The sequence below is a fragment of the Chlamydotis macqueenii genome, chromosome 4 (genome assembly GCF_036417535.1).
Source record: "Chlamydotis macqueenii isolate bChlMac1 chromosome 4, bChlMac1.mat, whole genome shotgun sequence".
NCBI lineage: Eukaryota > Metazoa > Chordata > Aves > Otidiformes > Otididae > Chlamydotis > Chlamydotis macqueenii.
The window spans coordinates 17,127,807-17,154,214 of record NC_141559.1 but is presented as its reverse complement, the minus strand read 5'-3'; the positions used below and the strand labels follow the sequence as shown (position 1 = coordinate 17,154,214).

General features: G+C 37.4%; 1 protein-coding gene across 5 annotated transcripts in view; it reads right to left on the bottom strand.

The window, feature by feature from the left end:
• DCLK2 (doublecortin like kinase 2) overlaps nt 1-26,408 on the bottom strand; it is a 93,057-nt gene that overhangs the window by 20,423 nt on the left and 46,226 nt on the right. For 3 of the 5 annotated variants that reach the window (XR_015258429.1, XM_086746809.1, XM_086746806.1), the window contains exons 3-8: nt 21,686-21,788; nt 19,164-19,265; nt 17,787-17,837; nt 14,082-14,176; nt 4,255-4,327; nt 3,166-3,274 (exon numbers count right to left, since the gene is read on the bottom strand). Coding sequence is in view for 3 of the 5 variants with exons in the window: in XM_086746809.1 (XP_086602935.1) it covers nt 3,166-3,274; nt 4,255-4,327; nt 14,082-14,176; nt 17,787-17,837; nt 19,164-19,265; nt 21,686-21,788 (533 nt within the window). In the remaining 2 variants the exon portion in view is untranslated. The remainder of the gene's footprint in view (nt 1-3,165; nt 3,275-4,254; nt 4,328-14,081; nt 14,177-17,786; nt 17,838-19,163; nt 19,266-21,685; nt 21,789-26,408) is intronic. The other 2 variants (XR_015258430.1, XM_086746807.1) reach the window with 1 other exon arrangement.

Sequence of the window (26,408 nt, the reverse complement as noted above, 5' to 3'; positions counted from 1 at the left end):
TACTGTTTTCAGTAAATACTCTCACAGAAAGGAGCTCTTGTTTCCCTTTTCTCCCTTTAAGCAATAAAAATCATCTCAATTTCTCCAGAAGGGAAGAAAATGAAAGAAAAACGTAACACAAATGAATTACCTCTTTTTTTTTTAAACAAAGAAGACATTACTATAAAGATGAATTAAAAAAATCACAATAAAATGCTGTAATACCCTATTGCTACTATTTTGTGTTGTGTCAGTACTTACAGACTCCAGTGTGCATCAGAACATCACTAGCACGTACGGTAAAAAACACTGGAGGCAATTACAAAAATGAGTCAGGCATGTTTTTAAACTAGCAGCTTAATTTTCATTATACTTTTGGTATTAGATACAACTAGTCACAATTAGTACCTTACAAAAAAAGGAACTGAATTAATGGCTCACATTCAATTTATCCATTATTGAAAAAATGCAGTAGAGGATCTCTGCTCTGAAAGTGCAGCTGTATCTGCGAGGTTGTCATAGTTACAACCCAATCTGCTCTTTAGATAGAAGTGTTATCTAAATGGTATCTGTGAAATGCCATCCTCTTATAAACCTGATGTAAAATCTACTGTGAATACAGTGTGTAATTCAGAATCACAATTTATGCATTATACTAAATTAAGTGCATTATCTGAAAGCCTGCAAACAACTGATCAGCAAAACCCACTTTATGTCATGTTTTATACAACACTTATGCTGTGTAGAAAGAGTTAACATTCACAAAGCCAATTCATCAACCAACTTGAAATCCCTCTTGCAAATGTCCTTTACTATAGCACCTAAGAAAAAAACCCTGGATATCATCCACATATTGTGTGCTGATACCACTGCCTATCATACACCAGCACTGTCTGACAGGTTTCTGCTATTCTTCTGTGTAGCTGTCAGTGTCCATCTGTTGACTCATGTTTTTATATACAGACATATAGGCACCCTTTACAAAAGAGACTATGTTATTCTTTTTGTTAGAACAACTGATATAATAGGATTCTGGCTCCACAGCTACGACTTCTAAGCACAATGCTATTAGAAATCAAGTAAAATAATTAATAGAAATTAGAAGACAAGCATTTATAGTTGGAATTTCCTTTCTCATTGTTATCAACTACTGCTATTTATTTTATATAAAATTAATAATACTTCACTAAATATAAAGATTGGATCACATAGGAAATTAGATTTTTAATTTTAATTTTTTCTTTAAGAAAATAAATAAATAAATAGAAGGTTGTTTGTCTAGTCTATTCCCCTCATTCCAAAAACCACACATGACCTTTTGACACCCAAGTGACTTAGCAGCCCTTGTCCCATTTTCAATGAAACTTAAGTGATTTTCAAAATGCACAGTTGATATTCCTGAAAATAATAAATTATGTTATCTCATGCTTTTAACATATTATCTTTCATGAATGTTGTTCACACTACAGATAACAAAGGATGTGTGGCCAGTTTCAGGGTGCATGGGAAAACACTGTGAAGTATCATTCATTTAGTTGCACTGAAGCTTCTCGCAAAATGAAATGGACAGAAATTCAGTTGCAACAGAGCTGGCTATATTGCCTTCTCACAGTTTTTACAGCAGACCTGCAGTGTTTAAAGCAGTAGGGACATGATCACACACTGATGTGGTAATGCTTGTCAGGAGCCACAGTTTGTTGGTAGAAACCTTTCAAAAAGAAAAAAAAAATCAAGACCTTGGTCTCTAGATATTAACAGTGATCAGAAGCATTACCTTAAACCTGCACATGCAACAGGAATTTTTTTTGGAGCGGTAACTGTAGCATATTCAAATCACACTTAGCCATTTTTTTCTTGATCAGCACTGTACTCAGCTAGCATCTCTAGGAGCTGCCACCTCAGTCTTTATTCCTTACTCCATAAACCTTGCATGCTTGTACATCACCTTCTCAAAGTATTAAAAGCAATACTTGTGATTTCTGCTATAAGCCAGAAAGGTGTATTAGACATTGTGTTACATACCACCTGTCAATATTATTCTCAGTAATGGAGAGAAATAATCCAGATACAGTATCAGGAAACAATTCTCTTAAGAAAAAACAATAATGGCTGCAGAAAGTTATGGATTGTAAGATCCATTCACCTACATTTCAGTAGAGAAGGCCCCAGGTTCAGCCTCAGTACCCAACCTTTCTGGCCTGTTTGGATGGCTCAGCAAAAGTATCAGTCTGTGCATCTATGATCTGCTAAGACTGAAATGAAATGTTTCCATTCATAATTATCTTTAAAGAAAACCAGCAGATGAAGATCAAATAATAGAAACTGTTTCTGTAACTTTCATGGTTTTTACAGACATTTGCTGAATTTGTCCAGTATTTGCATACAAATTGGAGATCCCTCATAATATTTAAGAGGCTGACATGACTCTCAGATTGCTGAAGATAGCAGAAGGTGGTTCTAAAAAATACACTGAGAAAGTAACAGTCAAATCATCTGTTATGTTTGCACTAGCAGCAAAGTGTGACACAAAGCTTGCAGAGGAAGAGCAGTAACACGGCACAGGTCTGTAAAGGTATCCTGTCTACCCCATGGGAAATTAGGCATGAGAATATTTCAGTCTGGAATACTGAAGGGCTGATTTGAAAAGTCTCTGGCTACTCACAGCACTATCTCACAGAAGAAGCAAGCACAAGGGAGACAGTAGTACAGGCTAATTGCCACCAACTGCATGCCTTTAAGAACACTTTCCCCACAGCACACTGAAAGCTGTGAAAAATTATTTAAGCAGCAGGCAGTAGGGATACTGCAGCAGCAGAACTGCTGAGGCAGAAGGGGGATCTCTGAAAGACTCTTTAGATGCCACATACAATTTCTAGCCATCCACAACAGTGTGTTGTGTAAGGGGATCTCTTCAAGATTTGTGGGTTTTTCTAATGGACACCTCCATTAGAAGGTGACACCTCCTTTTGTTTTTATGAGAAAAATCCATGTTCCTCTGCTGTTTTCACATCCCTTTGGTGGAATAATACGTAGGAAGTTCTGTGTGTTTTGCTATGCCTAGTCCTCCCGAAGTGTAGGCATATCTTGGCAACTGCTCTTTGCTTTCATCTCATGACATTTTCTATCAAATTATGCTAATGCACAGGGCTTTATCCAGTAAAATAAACAGCAGTACTGCTTGCTCACCGTTCTACGCACTCCTTTACAACAGCAAAATTGCCATCACCAATCACCTTCCCCACTTTATACTTTTCAAGAATGGTAGACGACCCTGAGCACTTGTTTCCATTCACACCTGCAAAAAAAGCAAGGTCAATAACACAAGCTGCAAAGAAATGTCAGCAGGATGTAATATATTCCCAGTGGGTTCCACAGATACAGAACAGCCACAAATGCAAAATAAAACTTAAAAGTAAGCTGTTTCCTTCACAGTTTATTCCCTTGTTTTTATCTCAAACATTAGAAAGAACAAGATAAGACTAAATCAGAGTTGTCTGACCTTTTAAAACAAAAATCAAGTATTACTAATTTTTTTTTGTGTGTGTGGACATACTCTAAAAGTAATGAATGTAGTTACAAGTCCTTAGTCTAAAAATGTTCTGAAGTCAAAATACTTTTGTTGAAGTATCCGCTCGCATACTCAAAGCAAAAATGCAAATAAGATTCATCTACAATGCATGTAAAAGAACTAAATGTTTTAGCTGATTAATTCCTTCAAGTTCCCTTAGCTACTGCTGAAACATCCAAATAAGTTTGTTAGCTGCTTATTTCAGTATTTTTAAATATAAAAATTGGCTCTAAATGGAATTTAAAATAATAATTAAAAATAACATTGCTTTAAAGAGATAAGGAATGAAAGGTTAAGTTTAGCTAAAGGTCAGTTGATGAGCCTAGGGGTTCTCCCTGAACCAGTATGTGCTGTTTTGAGGAGGGCTCCAGCCACAAACACATTTCTGGTGATACTCTCTCTGCAGATCATGTTCAAAATCACTCTAATTCCTAATAGTGAGTACGGAAGAGCAGGGTCCAATAGTATGTTTCCACTTGACAAAAAAAAAAAAAAGAAAAAAAAAAGGAAAAAAAAGTATTTCCTAGTTTTACTGCCTTGATGTAGAAAATGTAGTAACAATTTTTCCAAGATAAGGTTGTTGATAAAGTATCAAACATCTCAGAATAAATTATATGGAGTCATCAGAAACCTCCTAAAACTGCTAACCCAACAGACACTTACAACAAAATTTTTGCAAGGATTGTTAGCAATTACTGGCATCCTACCTTCGGGACTCTGGCAACAGAGTGATTCAGGTACACCATTCACATTGGAAGAAGATCCACCATGTGGAGGAATCTGTGGAAGCACATAAGAACTTGTTATTTCTGATGGTAAAGTAGTCACAAGAAGGAGCCAGACAAAAAAAAAAAAAAACAGCAAAGTTAAAAAAAACCACAAAAACATGTTAAAAACACCTATACATTTACTTTTCTACTCCCATCTTATTTTTATTCTTGCCTTCTCACAGTTCATTGTCATTATAATAGATCATTCTCACTTGCACCAATTTAAGATCCAGCCCTGATATTCCTATTTAGATAAGCAGTTGAACAGAATTCAGTAAACCACAAAGAAAATTTCCTCTAGCTGTACCAAGTCCTATCTAAACAGTATAGAGCCAGTGTGTGTGCAGGCAACGCTCCCTCCTCATTCCATGCAACAAGATCATTACAATACATTCTGCATACATTTTCACATAAGCCAGAGATACTTATCTCCAGAAAACTATTCCAGTGGCCTGTGCAACAAGCACGTCTTCTCGTGCTGTAGTCTAACACATCTCTTCATAGCTAGCACTGTCTGAGGTTTCTCTACCTGAACTCTGTCAAGATGTGCTCTCTTTAGATTAGCACAGAAGCATGCTAGGAAGGTAATGTATAAATTCTCCCATGGCCTTACTAGTTTTCATTTTCAAAACAGAATTTTGGCATAGGTGGCCTGGCACATCTATGACAGTCAAATTTGCTTGGTAATCTAGTGGTCTATATTATAGGTTATTACAGATGTGAAGATTTATGACATCTACAAGCATTTCAGGTTAGATATCTGATATGTATCCATACACAGACCCAGTTTCAGTAACTATGACACTGTGTAAAAACCAAATATCTAAATGATTCTGAAGGATAAAGGCTGAAGAAAATTACTTTTGCTGCACTAACAACTTAATTGGTACTTGATCGGAATCTTCAAAATTCTACTTAAAATCATCCTGGCATACTGCCCAGGGACATACACAACACTTAATTTTTATTTTAAAAAGGGGTGGAGGCATAGGAACGAATGCCATAAATAGTAAAATGTACAGGATGTGTTCTGTGCACCACTGTTTTATAAGCTATCCCATTACAGTCAAGTATAGGGATGTTCTATGAAATTAAAATATATTTTAGATCATTCCTTCTCCTCTAAGTAACATTTCTTGCTGTTCTGTGAAGTTCCATATCTTGTTTTCTTCATGGGCTATTATAGTAGTTCTCACCACATAAAGGATTAAAAGGCTTCTCTGCCTTAAGCTCAGTGTCTATTGAAATGGCTTTGCATGACACCAGGAATGCAAATACAGCATTTTCCATTTTAGCTGACATTGTCTGGTTACACTGCTGAATATTTTAAATCATTAACACTATTGTCAATGAAAGAACTGAACTGACAGATAGGGATATTGTCTAAAGGCTCATGAAATGCTAATGAATGTTTAAGTTTCTATTTGCAGCTCAGCTGCCAAATCAGCTAAAGGTACAGTAACTAGAAGCTGTACAACTTAGTTTTGCAGAGCCTTTAAAACAATTATGTTTACTAACATTTGGCATAGAAGTGGCATCAAGCAGCAACTAGTCAGCTACTGCTCAGCTCCTCGGTAATGACTTAAAACCAGGCTATGTTAATGCTGCTGTCTGAGTTATAGATTTATTTAGCAAGGATGAGGAACAAGGACATTTGGGTTAAATTAAATTTGTGCAAAATTATGAGTCAGTCTCTTCACCAGTCAGTCACATTTTCTTCAAGCATGAAGCAGAGATAACAGAACAGATCACTGCAAAGTATTAGTCATCTAAGTATTGCAAAGTATTAGCAATCTATTTTGGGTTTTCAGTGACTGACAATACATGGGAATATCTAGCCCACACTTCCAGCTTCCCTCATCCTTGTAATCAGGTCAAAGCATGACTGGGCACATTCCTTCTTACCACAGTATTTACAAGAAGGAAGCAAAACAGCAACAGGAAAAAAAGCTAAAAGGAATACAAAGGGGAAAAAAAAATCTAATGCTGCAGTTGTGGCTGAGGTGCTAAATCAGAATCTGAAATGGCAGGTTTAACCTTAGCTCTGCCACTGATTTCCCTCATGGCTGTAGACATGTGGTCGAACTCACTCTACAACAGAGATTGTGTGTCATTTGTTTGCTGTAGGTCTGAGTCTCAGTTCCTGAGCAGCAAAATCAGTCTAGTTTTTCCCTACTGTGTCAGAGGACACTAGAAATGAACTCTTAAGATGTTTGCAAGGTGCCTGACTAGTCAGAAAAGTTGGGGGAGATAGGAATTGACAATAAGTGACAGACAATGAAGTGATTTTTATTATTAAAGTAATTTTCTAATCATTTAACTACCCAGTGACACGTACTATTTAGATGATTTTGTATTGTTGGCATCCCAACAGCTGCAGGTATTTTGAAGGTGAAGTAAAGATTTTGGATGTGCAAGCAGACTTGTTCACTAGCCATTCCTGAAGTAGCGAGAAGAGAAACAGATGCATGTTACTCTGATACCACACTAGTGAATAGGGATGATATCTACAATCACACTACAGATTAGGTTTCGCAAAAATTCCTCCTCCTGTATTCTACTCCACACAGCACTACTGCTCACTTCCAGTACTGTTGCCCTTAGATATGATAAATTCAGAGTGGCCAGGTCTTGTGTATGTATGTGAGAGGATGCATTCAAGTCTTAGAAAACTCAGACCTGAGGCAGAATTTGATTCTTTGTTTTTAAAAGCTCACAGACCTTAAATACTATCCAATACAGAATATAACACTTACTGCTTTTACTTCCCTCAAGTTATCTCCCCATAAGTAATTTGTGTTTCAACAGCACATCCAGAACCAAATGCACAATGCAACATAGTTGTTAGAGATATCGAGAATGAACTCACAGTTCTCAAAGCTCATTGCATATAATTTTATAGACTGTTATAAATGAGTTAAGTCCCAAAACAGGATTCCAATTATAGTTTCCAATTTATTGAATAGAAACAAGCAAACAGCGCTGGGTGCGCCAGGAGTCTTCGCTCCACCAAGACGCACACCCCTTTGTTTACAATTACAGTATTTATAACCTCTCCCGGTCCCCCCATCGTGCCTGTCTCCTTTTTGGGAGCTCACAATCTACACTCCATTGGTTACTCACACCGTTCGTGGCAGGTACTGATTGGCCAAGAGCTTATCACTAGCCGCTATACAGGTGTTAATAGGCTAAAAGAACAGAGGCGGCTGGTCCCATCTTTGGGGTTTACGTGCCCGTGGTCATCAGTGCCCAGCCCGCTTTTCCCGCCTTTCGTTCACTCCATTGTCAAGTAAGTGTCCTTCTTATGCAAACAGCGCTGTTAAGCAGGTAAAATCCTTAATTATGTCAAACTGCTAAGGCAGGAGTGAATCCTGCCAAACACATTTTTAATAACTGAAATAAACCTCCCAAATACGTTTATAACTTTAAACAAAACTTATAGAACTATGTACACATCTTCCTGTTTCCCCTAAGCCTGTGGCTATATAAGAACAAACAGGATAATTAAAGATTCCATATACAAAGAGGGTCACATTTCACCACGCAACCCTAGTATTGCTTCACATTAACACAAATCAGGTGAACATATCTCACACAGACTAATTAAAGATGCTGTAAAAAGTAACAAAAGTTACTGAGTTGAAAAAAAACCTGCCCAGTTTTTTTCACATGCAGAACTACCTTCTGTGATATAATAATTTTTCCAGGTTCATAAAAATATCTAAACACATTTCTCTACATTTTATGTTATTTTATACAGACTAACTGTAACTTAAGTCACCAGGTTTATCAACATGACACACGGTTTTGTGAGAAAAACTCACAGTAGATTTGTCACATCCATAAGCTTAACACACCTACTTTAGTACCCAACGTGCTTATTATACTTAGACATAATAACTAAGGAACGGGTATTTGGCATTCTTCCTCTCACCACTAATAATATCCAACCCATTAAAAACTCTATTTTATACTTTGCGCTGTAGGATTTTATTTTATTTTTTATTATCTGAAATACCCAGTGTATAATGTGCCAAGCAGGTGCATCCTGCCAGATAAAAGTAGAAAACCTGATAAGTAAGTTAATGATAAGAAATTGAAAGCACAAAAAAAAAAAAATCCAACAAACGTAACATAAACAAAAAACATAAAAAACTTTAAACCATCACAGGGTCCAAGAGCACGAACTGAAATGGGTACTCAAAGATAAGGTGATGTATGAGTAGCAGGCAGGGACTAGCCCAAGATTCCCTTAAAATCTGGATCAGAGTGTAAGTCAGTGATTTGGGAATGAAAAAGCAGCAGCTTGACAGTCATTGTAATCAAGTTACATCTACTGGTCCATTAACAAAGATTTTTAATAAATCTATTGAGTCAAAATGCTACCATATACCTGAAAAAATGTAAACATAGTGCTTATATTTAAAACCGAAATGTAGAGAAACATAAGAAAGTAATCTCAAATAACTACACATCTGGTGGGATTTTATTTTTTGTCTCATGAGTATGTGAGGAAGGATCCACAGATATAAATCCATATTCTCTTGAAATGGACTGATACCTTAATTGACAAACCTTTGCACTCAGGATTAGATTAGTTGCCCATGACACAAATTTTTGTGGAAACATTTTGGGCTGTTTTTCGTACTGAAGGAAATACCTAACTTCTTGACAGCTACAGGGGATGATGCCTTCTAGAGCACCCTCCTAAAGGTTTCCTGTCCCTGTCCTTCTTGCCTGTCTGGATAGAAATGAAGGATTTTTGCCATCAGGTTGCTGGGCATACAAAGATCCTGTGTACATTGTCCTGAATGCATATGTGCAAGTGCTTCTTTGATGCCCGTCAGATCTCCTATCGTTGCTCAACACCTTCACAGTATGTCCAAGATGCATGAAATGTGCTGCCCTTGTCCTGCAGCACATTCATAATGTGCTGAAGAGACTCTGAACTGAATGGTACACACGTACATGTATGGACACACCCCCACATCCTTGTACCTGGAAAATTCCAACAGAAATATGGGACCCCTACACAAATATTAATGTTACTATTTTGATCCTGTAATATCATCAAAGCACATAAATACACAAGTATGCCTAATATTGTTAACTTTTCCTTGAGTTCTGATCTGGCGTTGCTGTGGCAACCTGTCATCCGAAGGCTAGGAAGAGAATGTGAGCTCTCCTATCTTCAGGAAAACTTCTTGATATCCTCAAAGAAGCTTTCTGTTTCTTTATGAAAACATTCAAATTACTGACAAATCAGCTATAAACTGAATATTTAAGTGAAATTGTGAATTAACTGTTTGCAGAAGTAGTCTCTGAAATCTGGGGGCACTTTTGCAGTGTCACTGTAATTCATCCTGAAAGGCTACAGTAAGAAAGGGCTAAAAGATATTTGAAATATAAATGTAATGTTATTTATATAATCAGTCTTTCCAGTGAGATATTGCTGGTATTTATTATTGTAATACTTAATACTAGCATAATCTGTAAGATAGAAACTTTGTATTTTTTAAGCGATACTTAAACAGTTAGTTACTCAACTATACTGAGGAGCTACTTGTAATGACAGCCAGTTAGAATGTAGTGATTTTGCTAGCACTAATTTGAGCATACGTGCTACGGCATACGTATAATGTTACGCATTTTGTTGCACTGCTTTGGAAACACTGAAGAACCACATAAAGATTTACCCTTTTTCTAAGGAGATTTTGAGTTCCATCACATTATGTAAACCTTTTAGCAAACTGAAGACAATGCTGAATGGCCTTAACACTAAGTGTAATACCTCAGTATCCCTACCAGCATATATTAGTTAACTCTTTTATCTACAGTATGAGCAAGAAAGATACTGAATTTTAAATTCAACAAAGGCAGCTGTTAAAGAATTCCTCTAAGAACTGCTACTGCACTTGTGTCACTAGGTTGGATAATTGCATGCAAATATTCTTAACATGTAACTGCTAACAGAAGCACATGTGTACAGAACTGAAGAGATTAAAACCTTGATGAAGATAGGCACTAATCCTTCAAATCACTTAAGCACATGTTTAACTTTAAGTACATTAACTTCCTCATTGGAGTAAAAGGGACTACTTAATAGCTTAAAGTTAAGCAAGTGCTTAAGTTATTTGTTGGATCAGGTTTTAATGCCCTTTCACTTTGGTCATTTGGTCAATCAATTGAAAAAGTAATACTTAGACAAATTCAAACACAATGCTATTTAGCATAATTGGGACTCTAACAAAAGCCTCAACAGTAAAGCTTCTTTATTTGTGCCATTTAATTTTCTTTTCAAAAAGATGACAAGACTTTGTAGTACTTAATTTCCAGAAGGGACAATAAACCACATGTAAGTAAGCATAGGGAAGTTACGACAACACTTTTCAAAATCTTGTATTTATTCTAGTCTCTGGATGATTTCTATGGTACACAGTGTGCTTAGTAAAAGATGTACTGGAAGAGCTAAGAGTCAAAGCATCCCTAACAGCATTGCCTATCTGGTTATCTATAAGTGCTCACTTAGAACCAAAGAAAAAGGTTAAACCTTTCAATTGCCACCTGCCTACAAAACAGCAAAAAGACTTCTCTCAGTCAGTTGTCCTGTGCCACCTAATGCACTATTACCGTTACTTCTTAATCCATGCACTAGTTTTAATCTCTATGGAAAAGTTAATAGAAAAATAAGAAACTCTGCATATTTGCTCAAAAAAGAATATCATACAAAGTGTTTTACTTTGTGCCCATATGTCATAACTTTTATATGTAAATCTTTACCTTGAAACAAACTCTCTGCAAAGTGAAATACTTAGTAACGAGCTAAAATTGTGATGTTAAAAATAAAAACAACTTTAAAAAAATACATAGTTGCATGCAATTGTGTGTATGGTATACATATTTGTCACTTACTGGAATAAAGGCATTTATGTGTGGCTGTGGCAAAATTCTGTCATGTTTACTATTCTTGAGCCACAGCATAAATTCCTTACTTCAATATAATCTCAGACTCCAGTACAATTTATTTTTTTTTTTTAAACACTTCTGCAAGACTGGCATGTTGGGACAGCACAGTGGCTTACTGTATGTACTGAACAGTTAATAGCATAAGGGCATTCAGCCTGGAAGACCTAAAAAGGAAGGAGGAAAGCCCTTCTCTTTAAAGATAAGCTGGAGTGTTTCCTGCAAGGAGTTTTCTGTGTCTGAGCATACCACTTCTGCCTATAAAGTGTTGCGAAGCAGAAGGAATCCTTGGGAACTGAAGAGAGCTCACTTTAAAGGAAAACTGGCATTCAGAGAACATGATGTAAGACTCAATGTGTGAGACGGAGAAAAAAATTGCTGTTGCAATCAGTATATTTTGCAAGTTTACTGCCTTGATGACTAGCATTATCACTTAAGCTCTGTGTTGATTGTTAAACTTCAAAAAGCTTAGCCAGGTTCTAATCTATAGTCAAATATTTTATTTTGCTCTGGTTTTCCAAACAACACAGTTTTTAAAGCATAGTTCATGCACAGCTGCTCCCATGGTCTGCTCTTTACAGGAGACAGAAACATCAACCCTGATTTGTTCCCTTCTTCTGCTGCCCCAAGCTCATATACGAACATTACTAAGTGTTGCTGTTTCAATACTCTACAAAAATAAACATGTATAATTTCTACACAACAAATCAGCCAAAGCCAAAAACTCAGAAATATACTTTATTCTTTCACTGTCTGACATAGTATTTATATCTACAATTTCATTCAGCTGTATTCATGGCACCTTCTTTATACAGGTGCAGGAAGCCAGACTACTTGTCTGCAGAGTGATGCAGTTTTAGCAACAAGGAATTATTTAACAGTAGGGAAAAGTAGTAATCTCAAAATAATAAAATTGGTGCCTGCTTTCCCTCTGTTTTCCTCACCAGACTGGCCAAGATCGATCCTACAAAAATAATGGATTTCTTAAAAGAATCTGGTTTTGCATAAAACCATGCCTCTCTGTTACTTGTCTTATGCTGATACTTCACCAGAACAGTCCCTACTACTAGAACATAATCAAGAAACAAGAGTCACTGCACAGTGCACTTGATCCTTTTGGAATTTATCCTGAAATTCACCAGATAACTTTCCCTATTGCTAGTCTCAGTAGCACACCTGGGGGATCCTCCTACTGAACAGATGCATCCTAATGGGATAAAACAAGAGGTACTCACTACTTCAGTAACACGTCAGCTCTGAGATAATTAATTTGTTTTTGCTGTTTTCTTTGGTCATGTTGGAATGAATTATTTGACATAAAAGCCCATTAGTATCCAGCATCAATTAAATTCCAAAATGAAAAAGTACAACAGTTGACTTCAGTGAAATTGACAGTGAAGGGGAAAGAGGACACATCCACTTTACTGAAAATTGCTTGTTACTATCAGAATTATCTCCATGTTAATGGAGATAATTCGGCTAAAAAGACAAGACAGCGTGGGAAAAAAAATGAACCAAATGATCTAGTTTCTAAACTTGTAATTTCATTAAAGAAAGACAAAAGAGCATTTCTTAAATATAACGCAGACCAGCTGAGAGCCTCAAGCCTAGTGATTTTGGTGTCCTCTACTGTAAGTTCCATGGTAGATCTGTCCAGAAAAAATGTTAAGATACATAGTTCTAATTTTCAATGTCAGAGCTATTACTGCCCTTGAAAATGCTTTATAGGGCAAAGGTCAATCTATGTTGCTTTGGACAAAGAGAAGCCATGAGATGGTACAGCTCAACAACATAAAGGCAGAGATCAACACTAAATTGCCTCAATGAACCAAACAACTAAAAATATATTAAACAAATAAATAAAAATCTTTCTTCAGAATTATCACAGAAGTGTGGCAGAAATCAATGCCATACTCCTTGCAAAACAGACGAAGACTTGGTAACAATTAACATGTCAAAACCCAAATCTAAATAATATGCAAATCATGTCCTTTAGCCAGTCTCTTGAGAAAACAGTTTTCCACAGAATCATGCAGCCTCTTCACAACTGCTGTGTTTACTGATGGGAGCTATTACTTGATCAGAATAATCAGTGCAGCACACCCAGTGTGCTTTCAGAAAGGCTACAACTGATGATTTCATAAGAAAATTCTCCTTGAAAGGACAGCTGCATAAACGCAGCAGTAAGATGCTCAACTGTGCTCCAGACTGTTCCTTTTATTTTACCAAGTGAAATGCACAGAGCAGCCCCTAAGAACGGTAAATGCTACCAATTTTTAAGTGGGAAAGGAAGAGAATTCTCTTGGTTTAACACAAAGAAAAATCTGCCAGACATCAGGCTGATCTCAAAGGAACCTCTCATATGCTTTCAGGTAGGAAACTGCATTAAGGGTTGAAACTGTGTGCCACAGATGGAGAATGGTTCTTCATGTGAAATTTTGGGCAATGCTACAAGACTATAAGGTATCCAAAAGAGGATACTACATTTGTATAGGTTGAGGGAATATAAATGACCTGCAGTCCAGGAAATAATGGAAAAATTGGAGGGCAAATTGGTATATTGAAGTAACCTTCACCTTGCCTAAGCTGAGAGTTCCATCCTGCCTCCCAAGGACAAAGTACAAAAATCTTACTTCAGACCTCTTCTCCAATTCAACTAAAAATAAAATCGTACTAGAAACACTACCTTATAGAATTATAACCCCTTTTATTTTTTTCCCCTCTTTTCTTCTTCAGCATCACTGTAATGCATCATTCAATGCATAATGGAATTTAGGTTTTCTTATGGTTCTTGCACTTACCTTGAGTCCACGAAAGCTGCCTGGGCTTGTTGGTGAAGAACTGGAGGACTTTGTAGATTTTGGGGTGGATAACTGACTGCTTGGGGTTCCATTAACTGGCCAAAGCAATAAAAACAAACACATGAAAGAAAAGAAGAATAAAAGTCAAAAACCCTAACTTGCTTTTACACACAACATACCTTTGACAAGTTATCACTCAAGTCTGCACACAAAGACCAAACCAGCCCCCTCAGCATTTAGGAATAAATCATATGCTTGAATGGCACACAACTGCACTCCCAGAACTCATGTGGCTGGATATGGGACCAAGATGACACAAAAATATTGCATTGTCTTTCTAGAGATTAAAAAGGCCTAATCTGTCCTTTGCTAGTGCAAGAGCTGTGCACAAATAATAGTCATAGCCTTTTAAAATTATATTGTTTATTGTGATATCACACAATAAAATATGGGAGAGAAAGTGTTCATAAAGATATTTGACCCTCCATCTCTCCTTTTTCCATCAATGCCATACTTTCTAGGTAGAATGTTTCACAGAACACAAATTGTTTTGTGTGGTTTTTTTTCCAAGAAAAACAAACAAACAAACAAACAAGAAGTATGAGCTGTTTGGATGATCAAGAACTTGAGCAGTAGTTCAGAAAAATATGGATTTAGGGGAAAAAAATCCCAACAAGGTAAAAGCTAGTAGGTTATTTCTGAACTCCCAAGAAGTTCAAGTGTCTGTGACAACATACAATATCGTCCCTCTTGATTGCAAGGGTTCATTCATTTTAAGTCCATTTTTTCCAAAGTAGCCTGATAAAACATCCATTATGTCTGACTTATGTCAGAGCTTGTATTTTTCTGAAAAAAAAAAAAACAACCAACCAACCAACAAACAAAAAAACCCAAACTGATGAATAGCAAAGTATTCATCATACATAAACATGATGCAACATTGTAAGATGCAATGTTATTTCCTCTCTAGCTGAATCACATTTTTCCTGGGAGAGGAACACACTAGGCAGAAATTTAAGAGCTAAAAAGGTTTCATAGTTGATTCCTGCTGAAGAATTTTTTTTTTTTTCAGAAAGAAAAAGCAACCCTGGGAAAAAGAAACTTCGCTTCAAAGTAAATATAGTTACACCTGCACATATCCTTTCGACGTTCAGAGTTCTGTCATGGGTTAAGCGTCACTTCTTAACCAGTGCTATTGGATTTATTTTAGAAGTGTCTATTAACCTAGTACCCGAACATTCTCTGAGTGCTGAAGATGCCTTCCAAGTACTATATTTACAACGTGAGCAGTCCATTTGCCAGTAGGTCAGGCTGACTGCACTGCAACTTCCACAAATGCCTGTTTTTCACAAAAATCTCTCCCTGACGTGTGATGTTAAGATACTACAACTAATTAGCATTTAGCTACAGAATAAGTCTGTCTTGAAGTCTGATAACTTGGATTTACATTTCCAGATCTGTTACAGGACAAAGAGCTTAGTCTTTTCTACAAAAAGTATTCAGTATGTTTAGGATATTTTTATCTCGAGGGTTGCCTGTAAGAAGAGTAGAAAATTATTTAAGTGCTTTTTAAGACAAAAATAAGATAAGATAAAAGCATTTAGGAGTATACGTCCCTCCTGCAGAGACTTCTTTTCATCACTTTGTTTTAGATAACCTTGTTGAAACCTGACATATCAATGCATCCTTGTTTTATAAAGAATTTGCAATATGATGATGAAAAGGGCTAGTGAATGCTATCTTACAGTTTTCTGCTTCTGGTGTACACAATTTGGTCTAGCCATTAGAAAAAAATACTACGCTGTAAAGTTCGTGACCAAAAATGAGATATTTCAGTAGAAGAATTTGCTTCCAAATGAACAACTATTACTACAGAAGGAAAAAAAAAATGTTTATTCACAAATTTTTTTCATTCAGCTCACAGAAAGGTCACTATTTCCTGAAAATTGCTATCGAGGCCTACACTATAAGACATACTTATCTATCTCTAAGTCATTACCATCCTTTCAAGCATCCACAGAACCACTAAGCTGTACCTGTGAAATTGGCTGGTTAACATAATCTTCTTCCCTCTCAGAACTGTCTGAGGAAGAACAGCCCAGCCCTACACTGACAGTACTCTAGCTCTTTGCTAACATCTTAGATATGCTTGGTGGCCAAGGGTGGTGTTCTGAGTCATAGGAGTGACCAGACAACGTCCAGAGGTCCTTTCCAACTTTTGTCCTTTTATGATTCTACAACGCATGATACATTCTGCTGAGGATCCTATTTAAAAGAGCTGCCTATAGATACAGCTTGCCCAGTGTCTTCTGAGATCCCCTGCATGTGAGTTGGTACACAACTGCAACAACAGTAAAAGTCGGAATTGGCCACGTGTAGATGTAAAAATTTTGCATCTATAAGGAGTCAGCACTGTTTGTGCTAGTTTTGGCTGGGATAGGTTTGTGCTGAAAACAGTGCTGATAATACAGAGATGCTTTTGTTATTGCTGAGCAGTGCTTACACAGAGTCAAGGCCTTTTCTGTCCCTCACATGGCCCCACCAGCAAGTAGGCTGAGGGTGCACACAAAGCTGGGAGGAGACACAGCCAGGACAGTTGACCCCAACTGACTAAAGGGATATTCCATACCATATGACATCATGCTCAGCAATAAAACCGGGGGAAAGTTGGAGGGGGAGCTGCTACTCGGGGACTGGCTGGCCATCGGTTGGTTGGTGGTGAGCAATTGTGTTCATTTGCATCACTTGTCTTTCTCGGATTTTATTTCTCTCTCTGTTCTTTTCCTCTCCATTGTAACTTATTAATCATTACCATTATTATTTTATTTCCATTATTAAACTGTTCTTATCTCAACCCATGAGTTTTCTCATTTTTTCCCCTTCCAAGTATCTTCCCCCATTCCACTGGGGTGTGCAGAGTGAGCAAGCGGCTGTGTGGTACTTAGTTGTCAGCTGGGGTTAAACCACAAGACTTCTATTTCAGATATTAGTACTTTTTTTTTTTTTTTAACCAAAAAACATACAAGCAATCTGTATTCATTTTTGGCACAAGCTTGTCCGCTGCTATTGATTTTCTGATTATTTCATGTTTATGCAAAACTTATCTTTCTTATCTGTTTTCTAACTATAAGTTCTTTTGAGGTTTCTTACATGTATAGCAGTCCGAATATATAGAAAAAAAAATCCTCACTGTCATTCTTTAAGTAGTAAGTATTAGGCTAAAATTCTTTAGCATATTGGCATGTTGAAAACTGAAACACCTATGAATATATTTTAAATTGTTCTCTTGGTCCAAAGTCTTAACTTATTTGTTTAACTGCAAATAAAATGAAGAACTATGACACGTGGTTTTGCACTGCTTTTTTTCAGCAACTCTTAGCACTGTCTTTTTGCACTGGCTGAAATTTTCTATAATAATCTGCTTTAGAATATATATGCACCTCTACTTGTAGTCAAATTATACCTTTACAAAATTAACTTTGACACCATTAGCAGATGTCCAACAACTATAAAGCATCATTCATATTATTTCACGCAAAGAAGCTACTTCAAAAAAGATCCTACACTCATTATGCCTCTGGTTCACCGAATGCAAAATGTGTGTTTCAAGCTTGAAAATATCCACAAATACAGATAAAAGAATACAGGTAAATGGAGAGGGAGGAGACACACTAGTGAAACATGGCCATAATAGTAATGGCTCACCTGGGGATTTTGCGGAAGAATAAGCACTGGAGTAGTGGCCACCCCTCTTTACTGTACTCATATATTTGACACAAAGGAAAAAGACATTAAGGAAAGAAGTTATTAAACAGCTCTGAACATGCATGAAAGGAAGAAGGGTAAATAAAGAGAAGTAAAGACTACATGAGAAAAAAAAGGCAAGTAAATAGAAGGAAAAATACCAGATATTTTGCATAATTTTTTCAAAAATTAACCTAACCAAAGGAATGTCCAAGTAGAAATACGTAAGGAAATGACAGCACTGATTTCTAAATACTTTGCATAAAATTCACTGATGATAGATATTCCATGTGATCTCACTGGAGTTTAAAGGACTGCATGAAATGTAGATCAGTTGTGAAACTTGCCCTTCATGCTACATTTTTCTTTGTTGTTACTATGATGCTTCTTTGAAGCTTTTCAGTTAAATATTCAACCTTTATAAACAGATGATAAATATTCCACTTTGAAAGAAACCAAAGACATAAAATTACTCTAATCTGCATCGATTAAGAAAAACAAATATTAATATGGAAATGATAATATGGAACATGTTGCAGTTTTGAATATACACACAGGAGCTTACATGTACAGTTACACTCAGAACATTGTATATTTACATATTCAATTTATTTCAGGCTTACTTCTGCAGGTCTGAGGGAAAAAACTAATTAAGTTTTATTGTATTGAGAAATTAAATGCAGAGATAAAAAAAAGGAAAAGACCAAGTTTCTTCCTTCTATTTAGTTGCATAAAAGACTAAATGGTTGGAACACATGGTGTTCAGCCAAACTGCTGGCAAAAACACAATGTGAACCTTTCTTTGAAATTACAGGAAGCACAAGAAGAAAAAATTCTCTGTTAATGGGCAATAACATTGCAGAATATGTCCTAAAATTACTTGAAACAGAAAAATCCTGTATTTCTGACATTATTTGGCTTATACAGGAAAAATCTTTCAATTTCAAAACACTTAAGGGTGTACTGTAGTTCAATGAAAACAAATTTAACCACATAACCCTGTAGTCAACAGTCTTTAAGAAAATCAAATGCCATGCTGAAAACATATCCCAAGCGTACAATTAGCACAAATTATTCCAATATTCATAAACTGAAAGTTTTTGTGCCTCTTGATTAAAAAACAGAAACCACATTTCTTCTCAGGATGAAAAAATAAATGCAAAGTTTATTACGAATTAGTATTAAATCTATGAGACAAACTGAAAAAACATTTCTTTCCCCTCAGGAAATGAAGCATAGTGCTCATATTTCAGATAGAGCCAACAGTTTTTTCTCCCCATTAAACAAATTCTAACTTTCCTATATTTCATGTGTTCAGCTCTTTCCTAGAAGTAGTACCTGAGGCAGGTGATTTGCTTCGACGTGAAGGTCCTGGACTTTTGGACCCAGTATGTCTCATGCCAGATGATCGGGAATAAGAGGACTTCATAACACGGCATTCTACAAAGCAAGTAGATAGAATTTTAACAGGCTTCCTCCAAACACTACTGTTGCTGTTTATTATCCAGGAAATTAACATCAGCATTTTACAAACATGCTTGCCCAATTGAATTAAACAAATTTATAAGAGCATCTCAGAACTTTAACCTGCACACCATACAAACATATCTGAGCTACTTAAACGATGTATGTAACATTCTGTATGTAAAATTTCTTCCTGTCTCGAAGCTGGATTATTACTGTAATTGAAGTTTGTACCTATACACAGCTGAAAGAGTAAAGAAATCAGCTGATGCCAAAGTTCTTCCGACAATTCAGTAAATCCTGCATGCTGTAACAGCAGCTTCATATAGGGCAACTGCACAGGAAACACCATTTACCTTCTTTTGCAAGAAACTGATGTTGTGACCAATTTTTAAAGAGGTGAAAAATGTCGACTGTTTACAAAAGGCTGAGACAATAGATTACTGTCATTTACCATCAGCTATGTATCACTGTAAAAAGAACAACCTAAATGGGAAGGAATCAATAGGCATACATGCATTGACATTTGGGAAGTATTTTAATACCTACAGTTAGCACCCATTGCAAATCACTCCCAATGGGATCATATAGATTTCCCTCCTAATTTTGTCCGTTATTCACCACCACGATGTCGATGCCATCATTATGATACCACATCACCATCAAAAATAGCCAAGTAATGTTCCACTCTGTACCTAACCTGCTTTTCTCCATTAAGACCTCCAGAGTTATTAGAGGAACCAGGGACCACCAAAACTGAAGAGATACAAGGGAGGGGAAAAACCCCTCCATTACTGGGTTCTCAGAAAGGAAATGAGCCAAATTAGTCTGTGCATGGTGTAATGGGAAAAGAAACTTAAAATCTGCAAGGGAAATTATGATTTTGACCAGACTGGGATTTGCAGTGTGATTTAATAAAACTATGCTTTTCTATTCCTGCAAAAGAATAAAAATCATATCTTAGCTAGTCTAAAATGATGTTAAAAAAATACCCTTCTTGTCACCTCCACACTAGCTGAATCAACATAAGGCAGTTCTGGAAAAGTCGCATGTTCGCAATAACAATAGAATGGGAGCCAGCTGAATCCTCCATCCATCCAAATGTATGGATCAGTGGTTAGACATATACCTATACTTCTTGATGTAACTGAAGATTTTGTAATGAAATTAGGGAGTTTGTGAAAATCAGATAAACAGGAGGTGCTTTTGCTTTAGAGGAAAGCAAAAAAAGAACCTCTCACTGACAACCTGAAGCTCTCCTCAAATAATCTGGTGATTCTTGCCACGGTAAGATTTCTTTACCATAGATTAATTTTTTCATAAAAGAAAATCAGAGTGATTCTACAGCTGAATCAATATTGACATAAAAAGCATGTCTAGTAGGGCCTGTAATGACAGGACAAGGGGTAATGGTTTTAAACTAAAAAAGGGTAGATTCAGACTAGATATAAGGAAGAAATTTTTTATGATGAGGGTGGTCAAACACTGGAACAGGTTGCCCAGAGAGGTGGTAGGTGTCCCGTCCCTGGAAACATTCAAGGCCAGGTTGGATGAGGCTCTGAGCAACCTGATCTGGTTGGAGATGTCCCTGCTCCTTGCAGGGGGGCTGGACTAGATGGCTTTTAAAGGTCCCTTCCCACCCAAACCATTCTATGATTCTATGAATGTGTTTTTTCATGATTCTATGAAAAAAACAACATATATATGATTTGATATTCCAAGTCAATTCCAAAACTCCTCAGTAGAGAAGAGAGGTTTTTCCTTGAGCTTACATTATAATTTTCTCTTTACAGAAAAATAACTTTTGTAAACAAGTTAAATTCATGATCTGTCAATGGCAGACAGCACAGGCACAAAGTCCTTGTTGGTCTCACCTCCTTCCCTACCCACACTCCCTGTAACCTCACAATATAAACAGGCTCAAGACTTTGCCTCCAGGAGACAAGACTGGAATTGTGTGAATTTGTAGCATGACAATTTAAGATTTGAAATGAGCATGGACACATATATGATTTTTCAAAAATCTCATGAAGACAGCAATATGGAAATCATCTTATAGTCACAGATTGTAAAAGTGAACACTTTAAACAGATTTTAGATCCATTAGATCCATGACCAAATCTTTTAAAATTCAGTTTTGTTTCCCATGCAACTTTAGGGACAGTATTTTTTTTCCAAGAAAACATCAGATTTGTTAGTGCATTTTAACAGACTTACAGGATCCAGATGAAGACTTGGAAAAACTTTCTAATCCATAGGAAAATAAATTCCCATGTATATTTTTCTAAATCATTCACCTCTTGAGTACATAACAGGATAGTGGGGGGTGGAGAGGAGGGAGGAAGAATTCTCAATGAAGTTGACTACTGCAGTGGGTTTAGGATGTACAGTCTTACCACTGTGATCCAATACAAAGTCATCCTGAGCATATCGGTATTTCTCAGGTCCACATGCAATGAAGACGTCATCATCACCAAAGAAGTCCTGCAAGCATGTCACCTTGACAGCAAAACAAAGCAAAATAAACAAATGTAGACTTTCAAATACTAAATCTTCAGTTAGTCAGCAACAATTAATAAGTTTGTGCTTTTGTGTTCACAGTGACACATCATGTTCTATTATGATGACAGAAACACCCCAGTTCTCAAGTCCTTCAGCTCTCCCAGTAGTGCAGGAAGCCCCAAAGTAAAGAATGTAAAATATGACTGCCCCTCACCTCCAAAAGCACCCGCTCTTACATTTAACAACTGTATTTTTGCCTATAACTATACATTCAGGCTGATGACTTTGACAAGACCAGCTATAAACACTACTCAAATATCAAACCTTCTTGTATTCTTACATTAATTGCTTCTTGGAAAATCTGTGGAGTTAAAATGATTGCATCTAGAAATTTATTTTTTATTCTCTGAGGCATTTAATTTCCCTGTTTTAATATCCTGTTGAAAAAAATCAATTTTCTCTTTATTAAAAGGTATTTCATACAAAAAAAAAATATATATACATAGAGTCCCTTCCATGTCCTTTGCAGTCCTGTCTGTTCTTAATTGTCCCAGTAATTATGTTACAATGTATTTCAAGATGGATGGGAAGATCAGAAAGAAAAATGTTTTAGACATTCCTTAAAAACATAAAACGCAAGACCTTGAAAAAAACTTCACTTTTCAAAAATCAATAAAAGCCAGCTTGTGAAGGAGCAAGTGTCTGCTTTAAAAACAATTAAAACCAAAAACACCACAAGAAATCCCATCAAACTCATTCTAACTCCACTGTAAGAAAAAAAAAAAAAAAAAAAAAAAAAAAAAAGGTGTTTGCAGGTAGTAAGCTATTTTTTAAATGTAAATGGAAAAAAATTTTACTGTATAATTGTTTCCCTGTTCTTTTTAACATTGCACACCCAAATGAGATCTGGGAATAAAAGCTATGTAGATGCTAAGAAAGTTAGAACCATTTGGTAAATCCACGTAATTAAAGATGTAAAACAAAAAAACTGCTTTTAGGGAAACTAGCTTTTTTGCTTCCCAGATACCCGTCACCATTTGCGTATTTTACCTACTGTGATAATAGTAAACATTGGCAGAACTACAGGAAGGAGTCTCCATGCCTGCAGTATTCTGAGAAACATTCAGAATATCAATGACCCTCAGCTCTCTGCAAGAACACCCACCCAGGGCATTCACCAGCAGCGCAGCTGTCACAGCAGCTAACCCAGGAATAACAGCCGGTGCTCTTACAGCAAAATCCTCACTACAGTGACACATGCAGTACCCAGCATCTGTGCCACTGTGTTATGCAGCCAAAGGACTCCAGCCATCACCAAAATCCTTTTATTGCCTTCTTACCATTGCGATGACAATCTGCTCTCATTAATGAGAGACGCTTTCAGCTGTACTTGAAACTATTTCTAGTTAACTGAAGCGGCAGTAATAATTGGATTCAAAAGGCCATACAAATTTAAGAGACGTTTTGCTAACATGAGATTTATTCCTCTCTACTAGTAAGAGGACTCATCATCATTTTCCACTGATTTCAGGAATCCAACAACCAACCCAAATCCACCACTACAGGAAAAGCTGTGAGATTTTCAGAACCCTTAACCCGATAGCACTGCTGGACATGGGCAGAGATGGGCAGAGGTACAAGTTCACACCCAAAGCCCCCTAAATGAGTGCGATTTCCACAAGTTCTGCCTACCCAGCACTGCTCTACTCATGCCCCCAATGCCCTTGCAGTGCTGTTTCGAGCAGGTTAGAGTTAAATTCTGTGGTTTAGCAGAGCCTAAAATTAATCTTTCTGTTCTGATTCAAAGCCTCCTCCTCACCTCTTAACCCATTCAGTCTAACATCTGAGCTGAGAGAATGACAGGTCTTACATCAGACTCTGGGAAACACACAGGGATATAACTGCATGCAGCATCATATTCTGTCATCTGCAGAGCAATTCTACAAAGGAAGGGTCAGATCTGTGTACAAAAGATGACAGGATGTCGTAGTTTAGCCCCACTCAGGACCAGACTATGCAGTCTGTCTCTCACTCCCTCCGCCCTCCAAGAGAAGAGGGAGAGATAATATAAGAAAAAAGGCTCGAAGTTTGAGATCAGGACAAGGAGAGATCCTTAAAGTTACTATTATGGGTAAAACAGACTCGACGTGGGGAAAACTATTTGTTTATTATTAAAATCAAAGCAGGATAATGAGAACAAGATAACTTCCCCCCACTCCTCCTTCTTCCCGGACTTAACTTTATATTCGATTATCCCCCTCCTTCCCCACCCCGAAGCAGCACGGGGCGGGGGATAGGGAATGGGGATTATGGTCAGTTCATCACATGTCACTTTACACCACTTCTCCTCCTCAGGAGAAGAACTCCTCACGTTCCTCCCCTGCTTCATCATGGGGTCCCTCCCATGGGCTACAGTCCTTTGTGAACTCCTCCAGCATGGGTCCTTTTTCCACGGGGTGCAGTCCCTCCAGAACAGCTGCCCCAGCGGGCCCTCCATGGGCCACAGCCTCCTTCAGGCATCCGCCTGCCCCGGCGTGGGGTCCTCCACGGGCTGCAGGGGCACAGCCTGCCTCACCATAGTCTTCACCACAGGCTGCAGGGGAGTCTTGGCCAGGAGCAGCATTACTCCTTCCCCTCCTTGTTCACTGACCTTGGTATCTGCAGCTGTTCCTCTCACAAGAAATTCTTCACAATCAGCTCAGGCAGACACCTCTCAGGATCTCTTCTCATCTCCTCTCCACTTCTTGCAGCTGGGCTGGGCTGAGTCCAGCCCAGTCGGCCACCTGGTGGGAGGCCAGAGGGTGAGGCCTACAAGGCCCACAAGGCTCGTGCCTCCCCCTCTCTGCCCCCGCTTCAGCTTCTTCACATCATCTTCCTTTTCTTTTTTTTTTTTTTTTCTTTTTTTTTTTTTTTTTTAATTTTCCCCCTTCTTAAATACATTATCGCAGAGGCATTATCAGGGAACATTCTGCTACCAATTGGCTCAGTCCTGGCCAGCAGCAGGTCCGCCCTAGGCCCAGCCGAGTCCACTGGATAAAGGGGAAACTTCTAAGCAGCGTCTTACAGAAGGTGCCACCGTAGCCCCCCTTGCTAGATAAAACCAACATACAGGAGTACCCTTAGAAACGCACCTTTATGTCTTTTGTAAATGGCTACTAGGGAGGGGAATAAAGAAATTTAAGAAAGGTATTAATTTCCATAGGTGCTTTCCCACATGTTCACATATATACAGTTTCCCCAGGCAAGGATACACGGTCATGAGTACCAGCGATCGGATAAACTATTGGAGGTGGAGCAATGGCACCTCCATCTTGGAGCTCAGGCTAATGCCAGCGCCTCTGCCTGCTCCCACACTGCGTACCTGACCTGTGTGACTTCCACCTGTCAGGCACAGACCAAGACAGACTTTAGCTTACTATAAAAGATACTAAATTACACAGATAGAACTGGAAGCCAGCTAAATGCAAGTACGAGAAAGATTTACACAGATGCTTGCTATATTCCAGCAGCGAATACTGGAAGTCCTCCTTCTTCCTACAAATAGTCTGGATTGGCTACACAGAATACATACATGAAGAAAAAAATATTGAAAAACTGTATTCAATATGGAATAAAGATCCGTTAGAACTTACCAATCCCAAGTAACTACACATTATGAAGTGAGGGAAGTATTTCCAAAACCAAGTTCATGGAAATCTCCTGTTTTCCTAAAAGTATAATCTAACGGTTATTTTTCCAGGCCTTTATTGCAATAAAGTCAAAGGAGCAACTCCCAAGGTGCAAATAGATGCTAAAATAAGCAGTCTTCATTTCCTATGGAATTAAAGTTACTGTATATTTTGCAATTAACAATAACAGTTTTTTGCTCAGGTAGCGTGCAAAAAAACATTATGGGAAAGCTGAAATGAATAAATCATTTGCATGGGGTTTTGAATGCTGCAGGTCCACTGTGGTCTAACTTGCAAATTACACAATTCCACTCCAAATAATATCCATACATAGAGCAAATTTTTATACCTCTGAGCAGGATTCAATCCGTTTAGAAATTTACAAATTAAAAAAAAAATTCAAACCTTAATGTTGTTTTTTTTTTTAGAGTATCATTAGCAGTAGAACTTGTACATATGAAGAGCATGTCAGTCATTGCAGCAAGTTAGGAATCAAAACTTGGTTTGTCAAGTATACGACAAATGCTGCTCCTCTTTCCACTAAATGTCTATACTCTGTCTTACCCATTTTTTGTTTTGCTGCACTTGGTGCTAAAAGAACTGTTCAGTCCTTAAAAATATTTCCTAAAATACCTTTCAAAGGAAGATGGTATTAGTAAAGCTGCATGTAAGTGTATCATAGCAAAAACAGTCAAATACGTAGTAATTAATTCAAGTAACAACTCTCTTGCTAGTCCTGATGCTGTGAGCTTCTATGTATGAAGCTGAAAACGTGTAAAACTTCAGACACCTTGAAGAGGTTAAGCACCAAAATGAGATCTGATTTTCAACAGTGTTGAGAGCTTTTTTAAAATTACAGTCATTAGGTCATTTCTGAAATTCACATCTGGCCTAGTTTACATCCACTATACAAGTACTTTGAATGCATGCTTTCCATCTGTGGCCTTGC